Source organism: Cricetulus griseus, chromosome 4 (assembly GCF_003668045.3).
Source record: "Cricetulus griseus strain 17A/GY chromosome 4, alternate assembly CriGri-PICRH-1.0, whole genome shotgun sequence".
Taxonomy (NCBI): domain Eukaryota; kingdom Metazoa; phylum Chordata; class Mammalia; order Rodentia; family Cricetidae; genus Cricetulus; species Cricetulus griseus.
In genome coordinates this window covers 228,642,122-228,668,383 of record NC_048597.1, presented here as the reverse complement: position 1 = coordinate 228,668,383, position 26,262 = coordinate 228,642,122, and the positions used below count along the sequence as shown (strand labels likewise).

Sequence of the window (26,262 nt, the reverse complement as noted above, 5' to 3'; positions counted from 1 at the left end):
TGGAAGGAGCACAGGGGTTGGAGGAGAGGAGTCCTCAGCCTAAGGTCTATGGCTCTGCCTCCAAGCCCAGGTCTGCTGATCCCCACATCTCCCTCCAGCCTCTCGCTTTGGGCTTGGTGCTGTGCCCTGTCTGCCTGCCAGGCCTGGGCAGTTATCATCTTTCCCAGGGACTCTGCCCCCAAATGACAGCAGCCAGAGGGAGGGGATGGAACAACAGCTCACCCAAAATCCTCAAAATGGATCCTGACAATGGTCCACACCATGGTGAAGACACTGGGCACCCCTGTGAGGGCCAAAGAAGAGTGGAAGAGAAGGAAGCAGGCCGGGAACACAGAGAGAGCATTTGGAGAAGGAACCAGAGGGAGGGGGAGAGACAAGGGTGGACACTCAGGGCTGCTACCGCCAGTCACACAGGCTGTTCACCGAGTAAAGACTCTCCAAGGGCTACCGAGGCTGTGTGCCTGAGGGGAGGGTCTGGGGCCACTCAGACAGGTTTTTTTTTTTCTTTTATGATTTTAAACACTTATAGATTAGCAGTGGCCCTGAGTGTCAGGATCAGAAGTGGGGAAATGGATGTCTTGGTCCAGGCTCTGCTGGACTGTACAGCAGCTGTAGAAGACTTCGAGATGGGGCTGCCCTGAGGTCACACATTCTGGGGTCATTTGTCACTGTTGGTGGAGAACCTCATAAGGAGGCTAGGGTCGCACCCTCCCTCCCACCTCCCAGGGAGCCCTTCCAGCCTTGCCCCCTCCCTGGTACCATACCCCAGCCGACGAGTATGTACCCCCAGAAGTACTTCCTCTCAGAGAAGAAGGAGACGGCCAGCAGGGTGTGTAGGTAGAGTCCCTCTACCAGCAGCCAGAAGAAGTTGGCCATGATGCAGTACTGGAAGAAAACCACAGCTGCCTTGCAGCCTACCTGCGGGAGGAGTGAGGGAGGTTCAGGAGTGGCAGGTCCCTGGATGCCCAACCTCTGGTTGCAGGGACAGACCCAGCTGTGACCCAGCAGGCTTCATCACTGTCAGATCCCCATCAGGCTCTTGAGACATACTGAGTGGTTTTTTCCTGTAACCTTGATTTATATTCTTGGGCACCTTGAGCCAAGCTGGTAATTTAAATTACCCATCTGTCAATGTGTCTTCTCTATGTCTTCTGGCTACAGATCCCAGTGTCTCTGGGCATGTCCAATCCTCAGTCTGTGGCTGGCTGCACGTGGCCAAGAATAGCCCTGGAGGCAGTCCAACACAAAATGGTAAACTTGTTTAAAATGTTAGGAGATTCTTTTTTTTTTTTTTTCTGGTCATATTTTCGGTAACTGGATTTCGAGGTTCTCCAGCATGGGCTTGATCAGTACCAGCATGACGTCACATCATCAAAAGGTTGGACAAAAGGTGGAGACATGCCTCCTGTCTGCCTGTACCACCCCTGCCCATTTACTCATCTAGCAGAGATCTGTCTCTGTGTGTGCACATCACGCATGCTTGAGTGTATCTGCAGTTGACCTCACTCCATAACCAGGCCAGTCTAGAACTCACTATGTATCCCTGGCTGCCTTCCAATTTAAAGCTAGCTTACCTCAGCCTTCTGCATACTGGGATGACAGGTGTGAGCTGCCATGTGTGGCTTTATCCATTTACTGACTCCTGACTCATAACAACTCAGCCATCAATCCATCTACCACTCAGACATCCACCCATCAACTGTATCTGCTCATCCATCAACCTACCCACCCACTCACCTGCCTGTGAGTCTCCCCACCCACTCACCTGCCTGTGAGTCTCCCCACCCACTCACCTGCCTGTTTCCCCACCCACTCACCTGGCTGTCTGTCTCTCCACCCACTCCCCAACTGTCTCTCTGTTCACTCATTTAAGCTGTCTCTCCATTTGTTAACCACTCCTCCCATATAGCACTGCGGCTTTTTTGAGTCGGCCCAGGACTGGTGCAGCCCTTCCTATCTGTCCATCTACCCGTCCCTCGGATGGCCCTATCGTCTTTCCTCTCTCCATCTTGCCCTCTGCCCACTCAGCCCTGCACACATCTTTGTACCCTCTGTGCAGCCAGCCCATCTCTCCCTGCCCCCTGTCCTCCAGTGAGGATGCAGGGAGAGGGGACCCTGAGGGTGCATTCTTGCTGGAGACTTCAGGAGTTCCCTGGTCCCTTTGGAGGGGGCCCAGAGACATTATAGTGCAGGCTGACAGGAGGGCAGAGTGGGGCCACAGCCGTGACACAAGCTGGTCTCTGTTTGGAAGAGGGAACCTCAACTCATAAGTGTCCCAACTGATGTGGCCCGTGGGTAAGGCTGTGGGACATTTTCTCGATTGACGATTGATGTAGTCGCCCGTGATGGGCAGTACCGCCCTCGGGCAGGCGGTCACGGGCACTATAAGAAGGTAGGCTGAGCAAGCGAACAAGTAAACTGTTCCTCCATGGCCTCTGCTTCGGCTCCTGCCCTGGTTTCCTTGGAGGGACATCTGTAAGCTGTAAGATGAAACAGCCCTTCCTCCCCATGTTGCTTTTGGTTGTGGTGTTTATCACAGCAATAGAAAGCTAAGAGAGGAAGGGAGGGAGGCAGAAGTGAGGAAAAGGAGAAGGGAGGAGTTGGATCTTCCTTCTGGGAGATCAGGAACTGGTGGGAAGATGGCCGGTCAGGAAAGGACAACAGGAGATCGGGGGAGACATGGAGCTGGGAGTTCAAGGGGCTCTGTGTGGCCTAGTTGGCATGAAAGGACTTCTGGGCCTCTGTCTCCTCTCAAACCCCCTCACTCATTTCATGGCTTCAAGCCACCTTCCCAGGGGAGTCTTTTATTTCTTACTCCCCCTACACACAGAACCTGGCTTTCCTCCCTTCCCTTTGAGGCCCTGGGCCGTGAGGCATCCTCATGGAGCAGCCTTCCCGCTGCTCCCTATGATTGGGAAGTCCTTTCCTCAGTCACACTCTAGTCTCTCCAGCTGCAGGCCTGCCTTACTGGCCTTACAACCTGGGTTGGGAAAGCCAGATCTGACCATGCTACTGGACAAGCTCTGGGGGTGTCAGGCCTCTCCCTGGTCCTGCACTTGGCCCTGGTGTGTGGAGTTACCCTGGCTTTTTCTACTTTCTTGAGACCCCACCATCAGTGGAAGCAGGCACCGATGATCTGGATGCAGTGTGCTGCCTCTCTGGCCTCACGCAGGGCACAGCACAGCAGGGAGTCCTGACTGCTTTAAGCGCTGTCCTAGGTGGCCTAGTCCCTTGAAGACTATGGTAGTTAATATCGTCAACTTGACAGAAGCTCCAAGTCCCAGGAGACACGCCTTTGTCATGTCTGAGAGAGAAGGAGCTTTAAGATTTAGTTAATTGAGGAGCTGGGCAGCAGCACCCCATGGGCTGGGGTCCCAGGCTGAATAAGCAGGAGAAAGTTGAGCTTCCTGACTGCCACGGGCCTACCTCCATGCCTTCCCCGCCATGTTGGACTGCACTTTCACACCTGAGCCAAACAAATCTCTCCTTCCTTACAGTGTATCTCTCAGGTGTTTTGTCATTGCAATGAAAGAAGAGTAACAAATACAGAGACAGACCCCCCAGTGCCCCGCCATGAATTCCTCAGGGTTTCCCTGAGTCGGCTGACCCCTGGGAGGCCTAGGGCTGGGCTGAGGGAGGCAGCTAGTGAGAGCAGGTCAGGAGGGACAGTGGTGTGGCCACAGAGAGCAGAGGGTTGAGGAGGGAGGAATTTGGGGAGGACTTGCATAGACGGGGAAACTGAGGCAGGGAGTTGCCTAAGGTCACATCAGAAACTAGTGATGAGGCAGGATGGAGGCCCTGGGCCTGACTGTGAGGTGCCCACGTGCATTTCTTAGTAACTGAGGCAGATATGTGAACTCCCGAATGACCCAGAAACCGGCTGCAGCTGCTGAGAGGGGGGTGGGATTTGAGGAGTGGTCAAGGTGTGTGGGCTCTGTCCCGAGAAGAGAGAGGAGGCACAGAGCTGAAAGAGAGAGGAGAACGGGAAGAGGGGAAGGAGGAGGAGGAGGAGGAGGAGGAGGAGGCAGAGGAGGAGGAGGAGAAGGAGGAGGAGGAGGAGAAGGAGGAGGAGCAGAAGCACACAGAGGATATGGAGCAGGGTGGGTGGGGGAGTCAGGCAGGTCCTCACCGAGCCCTCAGAGCAGTGGTCCATCTCTCCGCTGTTGAAGAGAGCCAGGTCCTTGATGAAGACAGCAGTGGCCCTCAGGATGAAGGACATGAAAAGGTGCATGTGGATATAGTTTCGGGTACAGTGTAGCTTCCTGCAAGGGGCGGATACACCTGGGATGTGGAAGGGACCTTGGACCACCCCTGATTGGCCCGGTGCCCTGCCTTAGGCAAGGCAGTGGGAAGATACGTGGCCTCCATGTTACAGGCCCTGCCTCCTAGGTGACAACCCCAGTCCCCGTCCTCCTAGGCATCAAGAGTGCTTTGGCAGGCTCTCCCTCGGGTGTCCAGTATACAGGAAAGGGGACAAGGCCACTCTCGAGGCCAGGTCTTGGCCATCTGCTGTTGAGGCTGGCAAGGCTGGCAGAGGCAAGGGTGGGGATTGCAAGCTGTCTGACGGTGGACAAACAGGGGGCCATACTGGGGCTCCACCAAAAAGGACACATTTCACTTCAACTGCCAGGGCTGGGCCTCACCTGAACAGGCTCAAGATAGCCATGGCAACCAGGAGGCTGGCAAGGGACAGGCTGTAGCCGATGGTGTAGCCAGTCTTCACGGCACTGTAGAACTCGGTCTGTCTCTGCTGGGGGGAGGCAGGCAAGGATCTTGGGTAGGAGTGAGGGGACCTCAGCTTGGGACTGTTGATGGGGCATGGGCTGGCTCTACACAAACGGGAGATGTGCTCAGGGCTCCCAAGAGTGGTGATGGCTAAACCCTGGTCTTCACAGACACACGGACACTGTGCCCAGAGGGAGGTGGGGTAAAACGGGGTCTCTCTTCTGTGCATGGGCAAGAGTAGGAACCCTACAGCTCCTACTTGTCAATCACTCATCTATTTTTTTAAAAAATAGAGTTGAGAGAGAAAGAGAGAGAGAGAGAGAGAGAGAGAGAGAGAGAGAGAGAGTCTCCCTGTATAGCCCAGGCTAGCCTCAAACTCCAGCCTCCCAAGTGCTGGGATTACAGATACAGAGAGGCAAGCCAGCTTGAGGGTTAGCCCAGGCTAGTCTCAAACTCACGATCTTTTCGCCCCAGCTTCCCAAGTGCTGGGATAGCGGATATAGAGAGGCAAGCCAGCATAGGGGTTCTGTTTCAGTTTTGGCTGCTCTGAGGACAGCCCCCCTTGGGTGTGATCCCTATGAAGGTCAAGTGTGTAACCCACTGTGGGAGCCAGGGGACAGGCCTCGGGAATGTGAGCTTGGGGAAGGTGGTGTCCAAAGGCACAGGACTCCCTCACCTCATCCAGACTAGATGCATTGTCATCCAGTCCGCAGGCAATGTAGTAGGAGCCCGGCTCCAGTTGTGACCAGCCTTCTTCAGTGCAGCTGCGGCTGACGTTATGTCCTGGAAGCAGGTGACAGAGGGAGGAGTCTAGAGCCAGGAGGCAGGGCACAGGACACAGAACTTTGTCTTGTTCTCTCCATGCTCTGGTGTTGCTGCTGGGCTTCAGTTCCCAGACCCAGGCCTCTGGGGTTCCCCTGAGGTGAGGAGAAGTTCCGGCAGGGCCACTGGGGGCCTGATGACAGGCTCAGAGCAGATGTCCCTGTGACTGCATTTTACAAAACGGAATTTGGCTCCTTTTTTAGCGCAAACACAGAGGCAGGAAGACTCTGGTTTGTGTACACGGTCATCACCTGTGTAGCACCAACCGGAAGGCGCAGACTGATGAGTGACTTAGTCATGCAAAGAGAAAGGCGTCACGCTCTACACTTACCAGAGCACATTAAGAACATGGGAGCCCATGTCAGAAGAATCAGGCAAGAAACCGTCAAACACACCAGACCAATGAAGGGCTCAAAAACCCCCCTCAGCTGAACCCCACAAAGAGCAGGACACCTAATGCTAGGATGGGCCCGCCGACCTATTATCTGAACACCCAGTGTGTGTGGCAAGGCTCAGAGAATGCCTCCTTGTCCCTGAGGTTGCAGCTCAACGCATTTCCCACTGTTTGGCATGGCCACTTGAATTTCTGTCCACCTGTCCATTCATCTACTTGTCTGTCTGTCCATCCATCTGAACCTGGTCCTATGTCTTGCCTCAGTGGTCCTGTACCTCTACCAGACTGGGCACTGTGTCTGGGCTCTGCACCTCCTGGAGCCCGCTGATGGAGATCTTAGTAACTTATCTAACAGCTGTCAGCTCTGCTTTGATGTCTGGAGAATGCTGGGATTGCAGGTGCACTCCACATGTCTGTATTTACATGGGTGCTGCGGCTCTGAACTCAGGTCTTCATGCTCACACAGCAAGAGTTTCACTCCCCCGACCCCAACCCCAGAGTTATCTCCCCAGCCCTCCTGCTGCATTTTATCCAGCTCAAGAAGAAGACTTCCTTCTAACCCTGGGATTTTTATCTTCTGTAACAACCAAGACTCTTTGTAGGGAGCATGTTTCCCTCAGCACTGTTACCCCGAAGGACAGGAATGGGGAGTGGCCTCACTCTTTATCCACTCTTGGAAATACCCCCCTTTGTGGTGGTGATGCCTTGTTTATGAGATCATAACGGGGTTGAAGGCCACTGCTCCCACACTTTCATCCACGGTCTCTCCTGTATATCCAGTCACAAGCCATAGTCTCCCATATTCTCCATCAGCCTCAGGGGTGGGCTATTATTAACAGAGGATTGTATTATTAACTGATTAGTAATAATAGTAGAATAGTTTTGCTGCATAGGCTGTTCACTTCACAAGGACATCTGGCTTCTGGGTCCTGGGGGCTCAAATCTTCATATTCAGGTTGTGCCTAAGGAAGGACTAGGGCTTGTTCACACCCCCCAGGTCCTCATCATGAGCGTGCCCTTCTCCTCCCTTCCAGAACCTCTGCCCATTGACTATAATTTGTTCATTGTCCCACTAGCACCATGACTCCCAGAGGGTAGGCAGGTGACAGTTTCCAAAGTCCCTTCACACTGTGTAGCACGGGGCTCAGAGTGACGGGGGGGGGGGTACTCAGCTACTGACTGAATGTGGGCTGGAGGCCCTAAGGGCCCCCTTTCCCTTTCTGTCTTACATGTGAGTGGTGGTTGATCAAATAGAACATGACAAGGTGTGTCAGCAAAGCTGTGTGGCGGTTTCCTAGGTCCCAAAAGGTCATCTGTTCCAGGCTGTGACAGACTGAGTCACAATCAAGACAACAAGAACACGGGAGGCAGAGCTCAATCAGACCTGTCAGTCAATCAGTTATCAATTGCTGAGCAAATATTTAGTGAGCCCTTCCCACATGCTTATCTCCATGTGAAGAGCTAATCAAATCCCACAAATCCACTCAATGCCATTCTTGGCCGTGAAGCCCCCGGGTTTCTCTAGGCCCCTTGGATGGCTTTTTCACTTCCTTAAGTAGAAACCCCCTAGCTAGCCCCATTCACAACACATGGCCCAGCTGATGGCCTTCAGCCCAGGGCTCTTACCATGAACAGGGGCGAAAAGCTGAAAGATGAGGGGGCAGTCCATGACGACCACCTGGCCCCAAGGGGTAGCTGGCCAGCAGGTGAGGTTGTCCCACATCTTGCTGCAGCCTATGGGGGTGAAAACAGAGGACACATGTCACCAAATGGGCATAGTGACCACTGTCTTCTCTCTCCTCTCCTCAGAGGGGCTCCCATCTGAGTGGAGGTCACGCCTGCGCAGGCTGCAGAGGTCCTGCTCTGATGGGAAGGAAAGAGGGTCCTCTCTCCATAAGGTACGGAGCGTCCTACAGGGCACCATTTGTTTGTTTATTTTAGACACGGTCTTGTGTGTAGCCCAGGCTGGCCTCGAGGAAGACCTTGAACTTCTGGTCCTCCCTTCTCCACCTCTTGAGTGCTATTGGAACTACAAGTGTGCACCACTGTGCCCAGTTTATGGGATACTGGGGATCAAACCCAGGGCTTGCTGTGCATGCTAACTGCCCACAGAGCTACATCCTGGTTTGAGAGACAAGCACCAGAGATGTCCGGCAGGTAGCCTCCCTGGTTCTGCCCAATAGCCAGCTGTCTCTCATTCTGGATGAGCTGCTGGGCACTTGTCTAGGTGTCAGTCTTTTTGAATGACAAGAGCTGAGGCTTTGGCATCCAAGTACTCAGAGCAGTGGCTTTAACTTTGTGGAGCATTCCAGGAAAAGCGGTCCCTGAACAAAGGGGACAGAGACTGTTTTCATTTTGTTCAGAACTTTTTAACGAGAGTTGGTCAAAGTGTGAGAAGGCCATGTCACCCAGTGCCGTGCCTGCCTGTGGTATCTGACTCAGTGGCGAGCACAGCTGTAAACTCCAATCCACGTTTACAGCTCTCTCGTTCCCAGAGCTTATATTTATAGGCAAACCTTCAGACTGTCTCCTTTACCTTTTACTGCCGTCACGCCTGCACATGCACGGCATTTGACGATAAATCACTCTCCTCTCTGGTGTTTTTCTTTTATAGAGTGTCCTATATATTTCTAGCAGCACAATGAGTGGCCTTCATTTTTATGGTTTGTAAGAAAACAGACATTTAGATTTCAGAATCTTATATTACCAAATTACCGGCAGCAGTTTCAAGCAATTCAACCCCACAGTTCGAGCCTGCCTTCTCGACACAAACAATCCACATTCAAAAACAGCAAGATCCATCCCAAGAGGCTCTGTTAGAGACCATCATTGTTTAAAAACACAAGTATGCATCTTCTGATTCTGTTCTGCGATGGTAAAGGCAGCACTGGAGACGTTCCCATCAGAAGCTGGGTACAGTGGGGCACGCGGGCAGCGGCTCTTCATAGAGCTTGCAAAGCATTGCAGTCTGGCTGGTGAGGGTGCCGAGGGGCATCTCCAGAGGGCCTACAAAACTGGGTGTCCCTGGGCTCTCCTCAAGGAGGCCGTCTCTTGCAATGCTGCCAGCCCCACGGGTTTGCTCAGGAAACCCAACCCCAGAGTCAAAGTCAATGCCAGCTGGGCCAAGCCCAGACCAGCCCAGGTCCGAAGGTTCCCAAGTTCTCAAGAAGGGGGCCTGGGAAGAGGAGGTGGAGGGATGCACCCACTTGGGGAAAGAGCCTCCGGACTCCCAGTGCTGTGGTCATGTGGCAGCCAAGGAGGGGAGTGGGGTGCTGGGGGCGGGACCTCCTGGGGGCGGGACAGAGCCAGCACCTGCAGCCAAGGATAAGGAAGTCACCCAGAATGCAGCCTCTCTTCCTGTGGGCCTGGCACTTTGACATGTCCCCTCATCTATCCCGAGTCCCATGGTTTGCTTGGGCTGATGGTCCATCTTCTGCTCCTGGGAGGATGTATAACAGGCCCTCGGGCTGGGAAAATCTGCTCATGGTTTATGTATGACCCTGTCTCAGTTAACATCAGCAAGCACTAGGTTTGGAATGTCCCAACATTGTTTCAGTCTCTAAATAACTAGCTTATATAACCCGTCCATTTCACAGATGAGGAAACGGAGGCAAGGCGGCAGGATGAGGTGTGGCCGAGCCTCGCGCCTATTCACAATTCCTCTCCTGGTTTTCAAGGCTTGGTAGCATTTCTCTGGGAAATTGGCCGCTGGGACTTTATGTGCCCTTGCTGACAGTGCTAGGCACACCCTGTTTTGCAGGCCAGCTATTGTGTCTGGGTGTCTGCCAGACCTCGGGCTTTCAGAGTTGCCAACCCGAGCTGAAGAGTGGGGGTCAGCGGTGCTGGGTCACGTGCTCAGCTTCACTAGAGGTGGGAAGGAAGAGAAGGGTGCTAGGCTGTGTGTGCCCTGTGGGGACGCTGCATTTGACCTCAGAGAAGTGCCGCACAGCCAAGGCCATGCTGCGAACTGGTGCTGGGCCCAGCTCAGCAAGCAGACAGGGGAACTGAGGAAGAGAATCCTGTAGGGGTGTCTGTTGGGAAGCTCCTTGCAGGGGTGCCTCAGGGCTGGTTTTGCTGGGGCAGTCTGGCTGGGGAGCATGGAAGAATGACATCATGAAAATGCTTGGTTTCTAGAAATGACTGTCTGGGAGACTTCCCCATGTGCCCATTCAGGGCTAAGATCCCAATAGGAAAAGCAACTAAGGCTGACATGAAGAGAGCCAGGCAGGCACAAAGCCCCCGTAAGTCAATTTGACATCATTTCCTATATATAAAGACACATACTCACATGTGCTTCCAGACACACTCACCCCAGACACACATGCAAACATACATGAATGGGCACGGGGAGGTCACCAAGTGAGCAGACACAGAGAGACACAGTACACAGACTGAAGACACACTGATGCACTCACACACAGACTCTCAGAAGCAGGCAGCGGTCGTCTAGAAGGCCAGGCACAGCCTCAGGCAGACATGGGTCAGGGGTGCCCACGTGGACATGAACAGAGCCTCAACAACAGTCAGGGCAGACCCCAAATCTGCACACCTGTGCCTGCCTTCTTCCAGGTCCCAGTCTGGTTGCTATGTACTGGGTGTTGGCACTCTACAGGCACCCTGTGCCAGCAGTGACCTCATTGGGTTCATGAGGGTGGCCAGTCCCCACTCTTGGGACAGGTCTGGAGAGGAGCTGCAGTGGGGACCAGGGCCTGGAATCTGGGCTTCCCCCACGATCTTGAGGCCTGCTGCATAGGGTAGGGCATATAGGCAGTAGGCGGACCTAGTCACCTACTGAGCCAGGCCTCAGTCTCAGGATCACAGGAGTCAGGGGCCACCCTGCTATAGAGTGTGGCTCAGGCCAGGCCCATCTGTGACATAGATAGCCACACACACTCACAAGCACCGGAGGCCTTTGCACCACAGTAAAAGAGGAACCCGAAAAGGTTGCATAACAGCTCCAGGAGCCAGCAAGCTGAACAGGTGCTCCCACTCCCATTATGTAACCATAAGCACAGCCTGGGAGATGACCTAGGGTGAAGGCCTCGCTGCCTCTCTGCCTCTGCCACGCCATGCTGGCTCTCCCACCCTCCAGCCCCTCTGCTTCCCCAGACCTGCCCACCTTTTCAAACTTGCTTAACCCTGGGCAACCAAGCCAAGCAGACAGAGCTCTCATTTGTCCTGATGGTCTCTGCAGGGTCTGGCCAGTTGGTCTCACCTATGCTCTAGGTAAGTCAGGGGTCAAGGGTGCTCCCGTGGGGTTGGGGAGAGGCAAGGGTTCATGGAACCCACCTGGCTCATCATGGAAAGTCTCTGCCATTGAGCACCCTAGATCTCCTCCCTTAGGTAGCCCAGCCCGGGGTGGCTGGACCCTGAAAAGGCAGAACTGTCTGTGCTTTCAGAGCCATGTCCTTCCCAGATAAGAGCTGGGAACTCTCCAGACCTGGGTGGGGCCAGGAAAGCATGGAGGCCTCTGGCCCTTCTGCTGTGGGTTCCCTGACTTCTGAGACCTGGAGCCCTGTGGGGATCCCTGCTCTTGATCCCCATCCAACTGACCGTTGTGGAAGGAGGGAACAGTTGTGCTTTGGACGGGGCTGGTGACAGGAGGGAACCTGCGACTTCCCTGCTTCCACCAGACTCACCCATGGTTTCATCTTCCAGCTGGGCCTCCTCCAGGCACTGCTGGCGTTGTATCTCGATCATCTGCAGGTACTCACACTCCTGCTGTGGGCTGGCTGCCCAGCTGCCCTGAGGACAAAGCACACAGAGATGTCAGCCTTATCCACAGATTCGAGGAGCAGGGGACTGAGCAGGGCCAGCCAAGGCTGAGCCAGCTGTCATCCTGAGGATCCGAGTTCCACGCTGGATGTTCACCATAGCCTCAGACTGAACCCCACCCCAACCTTCGTCTACGACACTTCTTAGCCCCAGAATGAACCTAACCTAGGCCCAGATGAGCCCTTAGCCCAGCTCCAGTTTGTACCCAACAGCCCCAGACTGTACCCCTACCTAAGCCCTAGGCAATTTTCTAACCCCAGATTCTGCCTTGAGGACCATCTCAAGCTTCTGGGCTCCCAGCTGCTCCTCTATGGATCCTGACTCTGGGAGAGTCACAACCCCAGGCAACGGTCAAAGAGCCTTTTCCCTAGGATCCTGAGCTGATCACAAGTTCTGCTACTCTGTCCTGTGGCGCCATGTGAGTGATTCCCTGTTATGGGACGTTGGACACCAGCCTCGAGCTCCTGGGGCCAAGCCGGGGCAGAACAAAGGAGTCTGGCTGTAGCATCTCCTTGGTCTACATAACCTTTGTTCATTCTTGCTCATGAAGATGGGGCAGGAATACCGACCCTTCTTGCACCACCTCCTTCACCACAGAAAAATAAAAGCTAAAACAGATTCCATGAGGACCGGGGAGGCTTAAGCAAGTCAGTGAGGCCCCATAAGAAGTCCCCAGACCCCACCAGCCTCTGGAGAGTCGGAGGGGGATGGAGGAGCCCTTGCTTCTCTTCTGCCCGCCAGATCGCCCGGGCCTGGGAGCAGGGCTGGGTGACAGGCAGCATGGCAATGCATGGCACTGGGGTAGACATGAGTCTGACTGGCAGCTGCCTGGGATCAAGCGGGAAGTGACAGGTGTTGAGGGTTTGTGGGTGTGCAGAAGGTGGTGGCCTCTGTGGTGAGCAGCTGGACTAGGCAGCTTCCTCCGCCTCTGACTTTAGGAAGTGGCCGCCATTCTTGGCAATCCTCTGTCAGTTTCCTCATCCCTGCCTGGGCTGGAGAGTCTGAGGCTATGGTGACCATCCCGTGTGGAACTCACAGTCTCCACCAGGGCTCTAGGTCAAGCTCACAGGGGGAAACCTCACAGTTAGAGATTCCAGGTTTCCCTTTCATCCATCTCACCCTGCACTTAGTCTCTGCATGGAGAGTGGACATCAGTCCCCACCCCTGATCCAGCCTTGTTGACATAAACCTGCTGAAGAAACAACATAGACACACGGAGGCTTCCCTTTATTTCCTCCCCTTAAGGGGACCTCCTGGCCTGCAGCATCCAAGGACATAGAACGGGACCCGTGTTCTAAGAGAGTCGACACCAGTGACTGTTCTGCACCCAGACAGCCGGGAGCTCTCTACACCATCAAGACAGAGGTCTAAGCAGAGGGTGGCCACTGTGTCCCTCCCACCCCAATAGGTTTCTCATTCCTGTGAGCCTCACCATTTCCCAGGCCACCAGTGGTCCATCTGGCACTGTTTGTTCTAGCCCAGGTCTGTGGGAACGCCTCCTCCTTCACACGTTCCTGCCATCCAGACCTCACTTGTCTAGGACTGGGAGCCACAAATTTCTCAAAAGGTACCCAGCCAGCTGGGTCCAGATACAGCTGCTAAGTCCCGTTTGATTTGGCAAATGGAAAGCAGCCCTGGACTGTCATAGAGCATTGTGGAGCAGAACCATTTAAAAAGCAGGCGGCCTGAAGGAGACCCAGCATCTGCGTGACCTCTTAGGGTTCATATACTTCATCTCTTTCAGCTGGAATGCTTGTAGAGATATGGTTTAGGGGACCCATGACTGGCGTATCCTCACGGGGTGGGGAGTGGGGTAGTCACAGCCTCCCAGATGGGACCTCTGAAAGAGGAAGGCGGGACTGGCCACCTTGCTCGTCTGGGAGCACACACCTCCTCACCAGGTAACCTCCCAGGCCCAGTCTACCAGCAGCCAGATGCCTTTGCAGTTTTGGCCTCATGCCTGCCCAACTCTCAGGGTTCCCCTCACATTTTCACCTTCTGTCACACTGAGCTGTGACAGGAAGGCAGGATGGGCCAGGTGGATACCTGCTGTTTCTGTGCACAAGCATGCCCACAAGCTTCCATCTCCCCTGGTGCCAGGTTTTCATTAGAGACACTCCCACCCCCATCACTGCTCCTGGTGAACCCTCTTGCAGGGGATCGGTGTGACCAAGACCAAACAGCAGTCCCAGCCTTAGTGCCTGGCACCTGGCCCAAACCAGGCTCCTCTGCGCCAGAAGGCTCACACTCTTGGGACTTTGGATTAAGCTAGGAGGCAAGTGGGTTTAATTCTCCCCACTGGCTTGGAGAAACCTCAAAGGACCAGAGGCTGGGACTTCCGTGGTAATCTTGTTGACAAACAGAACATGAAGATGAAGGCCACTTGAGGGGGTGGCAGGATGGAGACAGAGGGGGAAAAAAAAAACACAACTGCTTGACAGTGAAGGCAGGCTATGTCTGAAACCAGATCTTCCCACAGCACGAGCCAATTGCCTGGTTTTTTGCTTAAGCTAGTTAATTTTCCTATCTCAGGAACCCGAAATATCCATTCTTGTGGTCTGAGGACAGAATAATACTGTCCCTTACTTTTGGGGGTGGTCTTACTTTCTTTTGCATTTATTATTTTATTTTTTACATTCCAATCCCAGTTCCCCTTTCCTCCTCTCCTCCCTCTTTCCTAGGCAAGGCCTCCCCTAGGAAGTCTCCTAAGTCTGTCCCATCATCTCATTGAGGCAGGACCAAGGCCCCTCTCCACCCCCACACTCCTGTGTCTAGGCTGGGAAAGGTGTCTCTCCATATAGAATGGGCTATACTAAGTCAGTTTGTGCATTAGTGTTAGATCTTGTACCCACTGCCAGAGGCCTCATATATTGTCCCAGTCACACCATTGCCACCTATATTAAGGGAGTCTAGTTTGGTCTAGACTTGGTTTATGCAGGTTCCCCATTTGTCAGACCTGAGTCAGTGATCTCTCACTAGCTCGGGCCAGCTGATTCTGGGGGTTTCCTCGTCTTGGTCTTGACTCCTTTGTTCATACTATCACTCCTCCCTCACCTTGATTGTACTCCAGGAGCTCGGCCCATTGGTTAGCTGTAGATTTCTGCATCTGCTTCCATCTGTTTCTGGAAGAGGGTTCTAGCTTCTCTGGGGTTATGGATTGTAGGCTGGGTATCTTTTGCTTTATGTCTGGTATCCACTTATGAGTGAGTACATACTATATTTGTCTTTCTGGTTTTGGGTTACCTCACTCAGGATGTTTTTTTCTAGTTCTGTCCATTTGCTTGTGAATTTAACGATGTCATTGTTTCTTACTCCACTGTGTAAATGTGCCACATTTTCTTTATCCATTCCTCAGTTGAAGGGGCATTTAGGCTGTTTCCAAGATCTGGCTATTACAAATAATGTTACTATGAACATAGTTGAGCAAATATCCTTGTATGAATGTGCATCCTTTTGTATTGCAGGGTCTTGAGGTAGATTGATCCCCAATTGTGTGAGAAATCACCATGCTGATTTCCACAGTGGCTGCACAAGTTTGCACTCCCTCCAGCAATGGAGGAGTGTTCTGGGGGGTCTTCTTAAGCCAGAGTAATGTGCACACAGATTGCCAAGTGGTATTCTCTCTCTCTCTCTCTCTCTCTCTCTCTCTCTCTCTCTCTCTCTCTCTGTTTGTTTGTGTGTGTGTGTGTGTGTGTGTGTGTGTGTGTGTGTGTGTGTGTGTGTGTGTGCTCATGCACCATATGTAAATGTCCACACAGATAACCTAAGCTGCTGTCCCTCAGGCACTGTGCACCTTATTTTTTGAAACAGGGGCTCGCACTGGCCTCGCATGTGCCAAGCAGACCGGGTCGGCTGGTCTGCAGCCCAGCGATACACCTGTCTTGGGCTCCCCAGCACTGAGATTTCAGCTTCCTCCTCGACACCCAGCTTTGTGTTCCTTCATTCTTTTATTGCCTCCACTTCTTCCTTTACTTTTGACATGGGTTCCAGGGATCTAACTCAAGTGTTTTTTCTTGCAAGGCAAACAGGTTACCAACAACCATCTCCCCAGATCTTCCTTTTTGAATCACTATGGGCCACACCAAGTTCTTAGCCACCTCCGTCTGCTACTCTTTAATAAAATTCTGGCTGACATCATGCAACTGTCCCTCCAGAAGTACTGCCTCAGAGCATGGTCTTGAGACAGAGAGAGAGGAGAGGGGCATGAATCCAGGAGCCCCCCAGGATAATCGGGAATCCTGGCTAGCTGTGAACCATGAAGAGGTATGGTATCCAGTTAGTTAAACTGTCTGCCAACATTTAGTTGAATAAAACACCCCTGTCTGGAAGAACATAGAGGAAATAGTGACCCAGAGAGGGACCTGAGGTCACCCAGGAAGTCACATCCTCAGATAGGACCCAAGTCTTTGACCCCAGTCTGTGTAGCATCAATCCTTTGCCAGAAATTTGCCTTTAGCCATCTGGTCAACGATTGGTCCCTGGGAGGACAGAGCTAGGGCAGCTCCCTCCGGCCCTTATCACTGAGGAATTCAGGCAGACCCTGGACTTCCCCTTCTGTTTGTTTCCTTTTTCTAAACATCCTCATTACCCTTCTGGGTTCCAGACATACAGTGGACACTGGAAAATTCCCTGGGCACATACAGCCAAGTTTGCCGATCACTGGACAAGCTCCAGGAAGGGATCTAGGTGGACAGTAGGCATCAGGGTGGGTCACACAGAGAGTTTATACAGAATGAGGAAAGAGTTAGACAATCAGGGGTGGAGTCAGCATCCCAGGGTACACAGAGGCTGGGAGACATGAACTCCCCGCCATGTTTGAGGCTGCAGGAAGCCTTGTGTCCCTTCTGTGAGGAGCTCTAGGGACATCTTCTGAGGAGTCATGGAAAGCAGGCAGCGATAGTCTTGGGAAGGAACCCTGAATGCCAAATCTGAAGTATGGGCTTTGACTCCTAGGCTCTGTGGGGGCCTCAAAGATGTGGCCCAGAAGGATGAGGGTAGGGGACACACACTTTGCAAAGACCTGTCACATTATTGGTGGTTGGGTACAGGGGAACAAGACTCTTTTGCAGGACAGGCAGCCTATGAGGGGGGTATGAAGTGGACTGAGTCACGATAAGTGTGCTGTCTGCAGAATTCTAAGCACTAGGAATCACTAGGAATGACTTGTGCAGTTGTGACCCGTTACAGAATCCGGGACCATCAGAAGAGGTAGGGAATCGGCAGGGAACCGGCAGTAGTTGGTAGGACACTCTGGGTAGTCTGCTTCGATGTCTTCCCCATTGCATTAGCCCCATACAGAAACCCTCACAATACTGACATTCACTTAGGTCCCTGAACTCGATCGTGTGATGACAGGCCTAGAGGGAAACTGATGACCCTGGAAAAGAGAAGTTCTGTAGAGGACTAAAGACCTCACCTTATCAGTGAGGGCATGAGAAACCCCAACAGGAAGGTGTAGCAAGTTGACCTTGTGGTTGCCATACCACACACACACACACACACACACACACACACACACACACACACACACACACACACACACACACACACACACACACACACACACACACACACACACACACAACACACACACACACACACACACACACACACACAACACACACACACACACAAACACACACACACACAAACACACACACACACAACACACACACAAACACACACACACAAACACACACACACACAACACACACACACACACAAACACACACACACACACACACACACACACACACACTTGCTGAGTTGCCACTTCAGAGTTGTACATTTCTAGTTAAAAAAATCTGCAAGCATTGGGGCAGACATGGCACAGTTACAACTTCTGAGAAAGAAGCAGGGAGGAGGAGGCGGCGAGCTTTGTGAAGGCCATAGGCTCAGACGGTTATCACTACTTGGTTGGGTGACATCTGTGCAACTGTGTACAACAAAGACATTAAGTTCACTTTTTCCTGACTCACTCTACCTCATAATCCCCCCAGAGGCCACCTGTCTGTCCCCAAAAGACTCACTCCCAACAGCACAAGCATATCATGCCGGGCTTCACTTGGTGAGGACCCCAGTAGGGGACTGCCGAAAGTGGGTGGCACTTATTACCAAACTCCTAACCCCATGCCCATGCCCATGCCAGGCTGGGCCTGCCCCTGCCATAATGCCTTTCAGACACCACTCATTGAGAGGTCTTGAGCCTGTCTGTTCCTCTGTCTCTCCCACGTCTGTCTTCTTTTCCCTTCCTTGTATTTTCATGCCTCTTTCTCAAGAGCATGGACCTTCCCTCTCTGCTAATCTATGTTTTGTGAATCATGGCTCCTCCTGAGGACAGCTGCACTCTCAAGGATGAAAAAAGGAGAGGGAGAGGAGAGGAGAGGACAGAGAGAGAGAGAGAGAGAGAGAGAGAGAGAGAGAGAGAGAGAGAGAGAAGGAGGTGGAGATTGGAGATGAGGAAAATGAGAAATCAGGGCTCAGAATTGCATTTTGGGGTAAAAACTTTCCAGGGGGTTGTAGAGATGCCCCCATCTGTGAAGTATCTGCTGTACAGGCATGAGGACCTGAGTTTGGATCCTCAGCACCCATGTAAAAGCCACATATAGTGGAACACAAATCTGGCTAGCTAGCCTAGGCATTTACCCAAGAAAACAAAATATATTCACTTCTTTGTGAATGTATATGGCCACTTATTTACAATTGCCCCAAACTGGAAGCCATACTCCTGGCAATCCTCCTGCCTCAGCCTCCTGAGTGCCGAGAATGCAAGTGTGTGTGTGACCATGCCCAGCCCAGCCCAGCTCATTTTAAACTCTCTCTCTCTCTCTCTCTCTCTCTCTCTCTCTCTCTCTCTCTCTCTCTCTCTCTCTCTCTCTCTCCTCTCTCTCTCTCATTCTCTCTCTCTTCCTCTCTCTCCTTCTCTCTCTTTCTCCTTCTCTCTCTCCTTCTCTCTTTCTCTCTCTCTCTCTCTCTCTCTCTCTCTCTCTCTCTCTTTCACACACACACACACAGACACACAGGCACACAAACATGCATGCATACACACTCTAGTGCACACATGCATGTGCACACACACACACACACACAGAGAGAGAGAGAGAGAGAGAGAGAGAGAGAGAGAGAGCTTTCAAGAGATCTCATAGTTGCTGGACTCTCAGTGGAGACACCCAGCCTGCTCGATCTTGGGGCACTTGCTGGGAAGTTTCCTCTGGGGGCAGGGAGCCTTTCACAGGGTACATATTCAATTTAACCCCCCTGTTGTCCTGGACACCCTGAGGAAGAGGACCCAGGATCTGTGGGTGCTGCTAGTACTAGTACCAACTGCGGAACACTGAACACCAACCATCCAAGGAGCCCAAGGCTGCAAGTCTTTAACTTACAGATGCCAGCCTGTGGACTCTTCCCCTCCTCCAACGCCCTGTCATGCAGGAAGAACTTGTTTTGGAGGTGACTAGGAAGAGGTGTGCTTCCTGAGAGATGCAGATCTTAGTGCCTTGAACCACACAAGACAGAATGCACAGAGGGCGGTCCTGCCTGGGGAAGCTGCCCAATGCTCACTGCCAAGGCACCTCACTCTCACCTCAAATGCCTGCCAGCTGGCCGTCTGACCCCATCAGTCAGACAGAAGAGCCCCGGCAATAAGACAGCCCTGTGAGAATGTCACTGCTCACTTTGTGGTGCTTCGGCGTGGTTGGAGAATATTTCAACATTGGATACGAGGGAAGGTAAGCATGCCCGTCCTCTGAGGAGGGACCAGAGTGTCGTACAGGAAAATGGCCTTTGATTTTAGAGATGCCTTTGGAACCAGGGCTAGTGGCCAATATTCCTCTAATTGACTTAAATACACTTTAGCCAAAATAAACAGGTGATGTAAAAATTAAACATTGAAGTTACCCGATGTCAAACCTAGGGAATATTTGTATGTTCATCATATTATCCTTTTATGAAGATTTTTTATTTTTTATGTGTATGTGTATGTATCTTAGAATTTGTATGTCTATCACACACCTAAACAAGGAGGCCACAAGAGGGTACTGGATGCCCTGGGACTGGAGTTATGGGTGGTTGTGAGTGTGCTCTGCAGAGCAGTGTGTTGTTCTTAGCCACAGAGCCATTTCTCCAGTCCCTTATTGTGCTATGCTTACTTGTTTATTGACCTGATGCGAGTTCTCATCGAGGGGCCCAGGCTGGTCTTGAACTCAGCCTCCTGAGTGCTGGAATTACAGGCACGAGCCACCACTCACAGCTTTATCATAATATTCTTTCTACTTGTTTATGTTTGAAACATTTTTACAGTAAAGAAACCTATTCATGTGGTGGAAACGTTGAACTTTTCTTCAAAGCACTGCTGAGAAGCAGGAGAGATTTTGCTATGCATTGAGGCTCTCCTGCATACAATGTTGGGAATCCAAATGGGAAGGCAAAGTGTGAGACGCTGAGAAAAGGCCACAGCTCACATTAGCCCCCAGCCTTCAACCCTCACCTGTGCCCAAGCAGCCACAGTGAAGGGGTTGGTAATGGCAGGACAGTGCCCGGGTAGAAGATCTGCTCTGGTATAATAACACAAATCGAATTGCCATCAAGGCTTCCCTCACTGGGATGTGTCCTGCCAACTACTGCCCGGCCTCCTCTAAGAGGCCCTGTCACCTCATTAAGACACCTCATGAGAACACCCCGCCCACTCCATGGATCTTGCCTGCCCTGGCTGGATAAAGGTCCAAGCTCAAGGATCAAGGAGCAGGGATGACCTGTCATGTGGGTCACACAACAACTCACTACCTTTTCTTCCTTCAGGGTTCACACAGGGCTGTCTGGACACCCAGCCCTGCCTCGTGTGGGACCTAGGGTTCAGAGTAGAAAGTGGGGCTAGCTCTGCCCTCCCAATTCTCCTTCACACTGGGCCCAGGGTTCTCTCATCCAGTCAGAAATGGGGAAAACAGGTTCTTCTATAGAGGTTAGAGATGTTTTCCAAGCCAACTAGGCATGGCTGTGGGGTAGGACAGGGTTTAAGGCTCCAGTCCTAAGCTGTGACCCCAATGCAAGCTGCAGAAGCCTCAGAGGAGGCTAGGCCTCCAGAGTCTAGGAGGGGGAGGCATAAACCTCTAGAGGCTTCTGTCTTTCAGGGAGGCCCTGGGAGTCCTGAACAGGAATAACTAAGGTTGTCTCTAGTCCAGAAAGTAGCCTGGCCCAGTAGCCACCATATTTCCTAAAGTTCAGTGAGGTCTGCTGAGGCCAGAGGCCTGGGCAGTAGTGAGAGGACCCTGGAAAGGTTCATAGTAGTGGCCAGGAAGGACTCCTCCAGTGAGGTGTGACCCTCAGAAGCAGGACTTCCACCTGTCTGGGGATACTCAGAGGAGCCAGCCTTGCCCTTCATCCCAGCCATCCAGGTTCTAAGGGGACCCAGGGACTGGGCTTCTCTCCACCTTCTGGGGCCAGGCTAGCAAAGGCTGTTTTCACAGTTTACAGTTGAGGGTTGGCCAATGTAGCCAAACTTCATTTTTCTTCCAAGGGGGTCTGTCTGTCTGTCTGTCTGTCTGTCTGTCTGTCTGTCTGCTGTCACAGCAGCCCCGTCCCTCAGTTCTTAGAGGCTGTGCCCCACATCCATTCGAAGTCACTGGCTGTGCTGTGCTCCTGCAGCGGAAACTCTTAAGGACCTCAGACTGTCTCTAGTCTGAGTGTCCCCACCAGCTTGGCACTGTGCATCTGTCTGCTGCCCTGGGGGACAGGAGCTACGGGAGACCTTGGGACATACTTTACTTCCTTCTCTGGGACACCGGGCACCAGAGGGTTTCTTTTCTTTTTCCTTTCCTTTTTTTTTTTTTTTTTTTTTTTTTTTTTTTTGGCTTCCCTGTTCAAAGATTTCCCTTCCCAGGCCAAGGCAGGGCCCCATAAACAGAGCGATAAGGCTCTGTGCCTTCAATGTGAACTCTGCAGCTGCCATTTTATGGCTCTGATAACATGTCCCCCCCAAGTCCGGCTGGAGCAGGAACACTGGGTGTCCGTTCCAGGAGGGAGCAAGTAAGGATGGCAAGGCAAGAACAGGGACCCTCCTCCAGGCCAGGCGGAGTCCCTTCCCCTTCTTTTGTGGGCCGGGCCCTGAACTGGACCAAGCAGACAGTAAGTCTGACTCCACATGAGGGGCAGAGCAGCTCAGACGGGACGGGTAGTGGAACGGAAGGATGGGGTCAGAGTGGGAGATCTGAAGCAGTCAGGAAGAGGAAACCAGAAGTGGTGCTGAATGAATAAGACCCGGGAAGACAAGAAGAAGGGATTGGAGGGGCTGGGCTCAAGCTATGTCCAGATGGAGGGCACCTGGAGACCTCCAGTTGTGCAAAGACCCCAAAATGAACCTGAGTAGCTGGGACCCGGAGTTGGGAGAGCTGGAGAGTTGCTGCTATGTGGCCTGAAGACTGTGACGTGAAGAGACAGAGTTAGACGGAGTGTGGAGTGTGAGGAGGTGGGACTCTGAACTAGAGGAGGGGGCAGTTCTCAGAGGGCTGCACCTTCACCAGAGGATGAGCCCTCCCAGGTGAGGGTGTGCCAGACACCAGCTAGGTGGACACAGATTCACCTCCCAATTCCTGCTCTGGCGCAGGCGATGATAAGGGGAGGTAACCGTGGAGAGAACCCACTAGGTGACCAAGATTCCCCGCCCTCCTCCAGACAGCCTGCTGTTTCCACCAGAAAACACCTGGGAAAAGACTGTCTTGAAGCAGCAGACCCACAGGCCAGGAGCAAAGGGAGGAAGACGATCACCTCTACCCAAGTACGGCTGGCGAGGACAGGTGTGGCTCCTGTGGCCTCATTTGCCCTTCTGTAAAATGGGCAGACCTAGTCTTGAGATCCTCCTTACTCTCAGAGAAGGCCACCCAGCCGCATCTGCCCCACAGGCCTGGCGATCCATCCACAGCCACAGGATCACACCCACACACATACCGGTGTGCGAGGAAGAAGAGGTCGGAGGCAGAGCAAGGGCCCCTGCTTTCCCCAGCACATGCCAGTCCCTGCCACCAACTCTGACCTTTCTCTGCCCACCATCCTATAGTTAGAGGAGGCAGAGCACAGGGGACAGTCCTGTCACCCATAAGATACCAACGACCCCTTCCCAGGCCACAGGCATGAACGCTGCATCTGCTGCTAGCGGAGGTCTTCATATCCCACAAGTTCACATAATGCCCAGAGACGCTTGCAGACCCTCACAGCCTCCTTTCCACCTCACAGTCTACCGGATCTCCCATCTCACCAGGTCCTGCCACCCCCAGCTCTCCTCCCCACGCACCCCCACAGATACTCCTCGCAACGCCAGGCTGGGGCTCCCTCTCGCCCTCAACCTCTCCACCGCTGCCTGAGATCGCCCCGAGGTGAGCCCTCTAGGCTGTGCTGGGAGGGACCCGGTGCCATCGAGCTCCCACGCCTCTGGGCTAGACTCGGTCCCGGGTGGAGAGAGAAGATGAGAACCGCGCTCCTGCTGCCCCCCGATGGCCAGATGGCCCCAGATCCTCCGCCCCCGCAGCTCCCTCATTCCGGGGATCCGGGTGGAGGGGCGCACACTCACCGCGGGTCCCAGGGCGCAGGCGAGGGCTCCTGCCAGCAGGCAGAGCCAGCGGGCAGGCGGTGCGCTCGAAGGGCGCATGGTCCGCCCTGAGCCCGCCGCAGGCGGCCGCCGCGGTTGCGGGGTCTGCGGCTGCTGCAGCTCGGCAGAGAGGCGCGGGCCGGCGGCCCCCGCGCTGAGAGGCGCAGCTCCGGCCTGGAGAGGGCGGCGGGGGCTCGTCTGACGGGCAGCGGGGTCGCCCAATGGCGCGGCGGAGGCGGGGCCTCGGCGCAGGTAGGGGGCGGAGCCTGGGCGCCCGGGGGCGTGAGCGCGGAGTCCGCTAGCGGTGTGCGTCGTCGGGAGCCTCAGCTGGCGTCGTCCTAGCGGCTCCGCACCGCTCGGCGTTCCCGCGCCCGCACCTGCTCTCCCCGCCCAGGCCGCGCCCCCGGCCCTCGGTCCCCGGCAGCGCGCCCCTCCGGCCGTCCGCTCCAGGGGGACGGGGACCGGGTGGGTGGAGAGGAGCGGCCGCCTCCTTGGTTCCCACGCCGCGCGCAGCCCAGATTGCTGGACCAGAAGGGTCCGCCGCTTTCCGGGGCTCCAGACTGGGTTCCAACGGGGTCCCGCGGATCGCGCTGCCGGAGCCGTCTGTGGCCGGGGAGAAGCCGAGGGGAGCGCAGCCGGAGCCGGGAGCCCTGACCCGGGGTTCCTCCAGGCCGCTCTAGGGCCTTCGCAGGGCGCACTCAGAGATGGACGCGTCTCGGCCCGCGCAGCTTGCGAGGGACGCGGAGTCAACGCGCCAGCGCCACGGCGCGGGGACCGAAGCTGTACCTGTTCGCGGGCCCGGGCTGCCCGCAGACCCTTCCTCCCAGAGTCTGAGGTCCCCAGGAACCAGGAGCAGGGAGCGGTGCCCCGCGCTGCGGCTCCAAGATCGCGCCGGCCGGCCAGCCGGGACTGCGCTGCCTCCTACGCTTGTCTTTGGGACTCGGTTTACTGTGCGCTGGCGTGGGGCGCGGAGTCACCCGCTCAGAGCTCTCTGCGCGCCACTTATTAGGGAACCAGGGCAGATGCCTGCCCCGTCTTTCCGAGAGCTCGGGCGGTCCCAGTGAGAAGGTGATGTGGGGGGCTGACGGCGCGACGGGACAGAAGGAGGGAGGAGGGCCCGGGTGCGGTGCAGACACGGAGAGAGCCTCGTGTCCCTGCGCGCCAGTGCAGTGTGCGATCCTCTGGAGGAGGTCCGTCTCCAGGCGCTTTCTGGCCAGCAGGGGCGCGGGAATCTCCCCGAGGACTCTCTGGCCTTCCCAACCTGCAACGTGGGAAACTAGGGCTGTGGGCGTGGCCTTGAGGACGGTTACAGAAAAGTCTGGAAGCGACCCCTGGCCTTCCTCCATTTCTGTTGGCTGGGTGGAGCTTTCTACCCCCCCCCCACCTCATCCCCTACATCAGTGCACCGCACCTTCCTTGCTCTCTCTGCCCCGAACTTTATTAGTCTCGGATTCTCAGCCAGGCCTCCTACACACATCAGGGCATGGAGGTAAATGGATACCGGGGGCGCTCCCTGCCGTTTCTACTTCCTTATAGAGATTGGGCTAACTGGACACAGGCCTTTCTCCAGAGGTGGGGATGTCAGAGGAGGGAGCTGTTCAGTAGTTGCCCTCCAATGTGTCAGCATCGGGACAGGACTTCGGGAGCCACCGTGAGCTCAGGACCCATGGTTTGCCTCTCCTTGTGGCCCTCGGTGCTGTCCTCTCAGGCCTTAGGCAGTGGGGTCTTACGTTAAACCCATGGGCTTTGGCTCTCGACTCTGCCCACACCCACATGTCACCTAGGCAGCTGCAGAATGCTGAGACCCCATCAGCAAATGCGGCGTGGTGGCACATGCCTGTGACCCCAGATCTCTGGGGGCCAAGGGAAAAGGATTGCAGCGGGTTTCAGGCCAGCCTGCAAAATGTTGCACTATTTCACCGTAAGGGACTGTTAGCATTTACTTGCTCTCTCTGCACAAGGATCTTGGGAGGGGGGCTTTAGGGAACACGGAGGGGAGTGGGGACTGGAGGGTGGGAGGGAGCTAGACTCCCATTTTGCCCTGTGACCCTCACTAGGTGGGTGGAAGGCTGCCCTGACCACACTGATCCCTCTGAGGCTGGGGGTTGCAGGCCTGGTGTCTTCCCAGCCCAACCCCCAGGAGAGGAAGGCGGCTCCTTCCAATTCTCTTGCCATGAAAGCCACTCTTGGTTCGTTCTGTATTCTTCCTCGAGAAATCCATCCTTCCTTACCATTGTAGGACACAAGACACATTCAGAAATTAAAAGATCAGGAAAACAGCAAACAAACAAACAAAAACCAGGGCCTTAATAACTCAACTTAGGCTACTCCTGGCTCCCAAACCCTGTGTCCTGAGACACTGGGAGATCAACCATGAGCCTACTCTTGGGGAGCCCTGTGGAATCTGAAGAGGACACCTGTTGTTTACCTAGGCAATAGGAAAGGCTTCAGGAGGGAAGAAATGTCAGAAGCTGGGGTGGAGGCAGGTGGGCTTCCTGAGGCTGAGGGGGCAGGCACCTGAGCCTGAGGAGATGGCACCTATGGCAGTGGGTGTAGTCACCTTCCCCACCATGTCTTGAGATCCTTCTTGAGTCCCTGTACTTATTGTTTGCCTTTGCTTCATTAATCTAGGTTGGAACAGTTGCACAGCAGAGTCTGAACCACAGTCTGTTCCCATTCCCGAAGCTCCTCTTGCTAGTCGGATCTGTTCTGGATCCTTGCAACCTGTTCCCAGATTTTGGCTCAGCCCCTTACCTACCTCCCTTCTCGTTGCCAGAATCACCAGGGTGCAGCAAATTCAGGGGGTGGAGGAGAAGGGAGACAGTCACTTGCCATTCCCCGTGACAACGAGCTCAGCAGAAAGAATCTTCAGTTACTCATCTGCGCTTGTCTGGCTTCCAGCCCGATGCATCCCTGTGGCGTGTGCCACCCGCGCCTCCCCAGGCCCGCAGCCACCTCTCAGATGCCTTAG

At 54.2% G+C, this 26,262-nt stretch overlaps 1 protein-coding gene across 2 annotated transcripts in view; it reads right to left on the bottom strand.

The window, feature by feature from the left end:
• Vipr1 (vasoactive intestinal peptide receptor 1) overlaps positions 1-23,351 on the bottom strand; it is a 28,209-nt gene extending 4,858 nt beyond the window's left edge. The window contains exons 1-8 of one of the 2 annotated variants that reach the window (XM_027415433.2): positions 23,274-23,351; positions 11,581-11,686; positions 7,568-7,675; positions 5,402-5,508; positions 4,644-4,750; positions 4,130-4,262; positions 765-918; positions 223-283 (exon numbers count right to left, since the gene is read on the bottom strand). In XM_027415433.2, coding sequence (XP_027271234.1) covers positions 223-283; positions 765-918; positions 4,130-4,262; positions 4,644-4,750; positions 5,402-5,508; positions 7,568-7,675; positions 11,581-11,686; positions 23,274-23,351 — 854 coding nt within the window. Of the gene's footprint in view, positions 1-222; positions 284-764; positions 919-4,129; positions 4,263-4,643; positions 4,751-5,401; positions 5,509-7,567; positions 7,676-11,580; positions 11,687-23,273 lie in introns of those variants that run through there. The other variant, XM_035444072.1, reaches the window with a different exon arrangement.
• Positions 23,352-26,262: the final 2,911 nt, after the last annotated feature.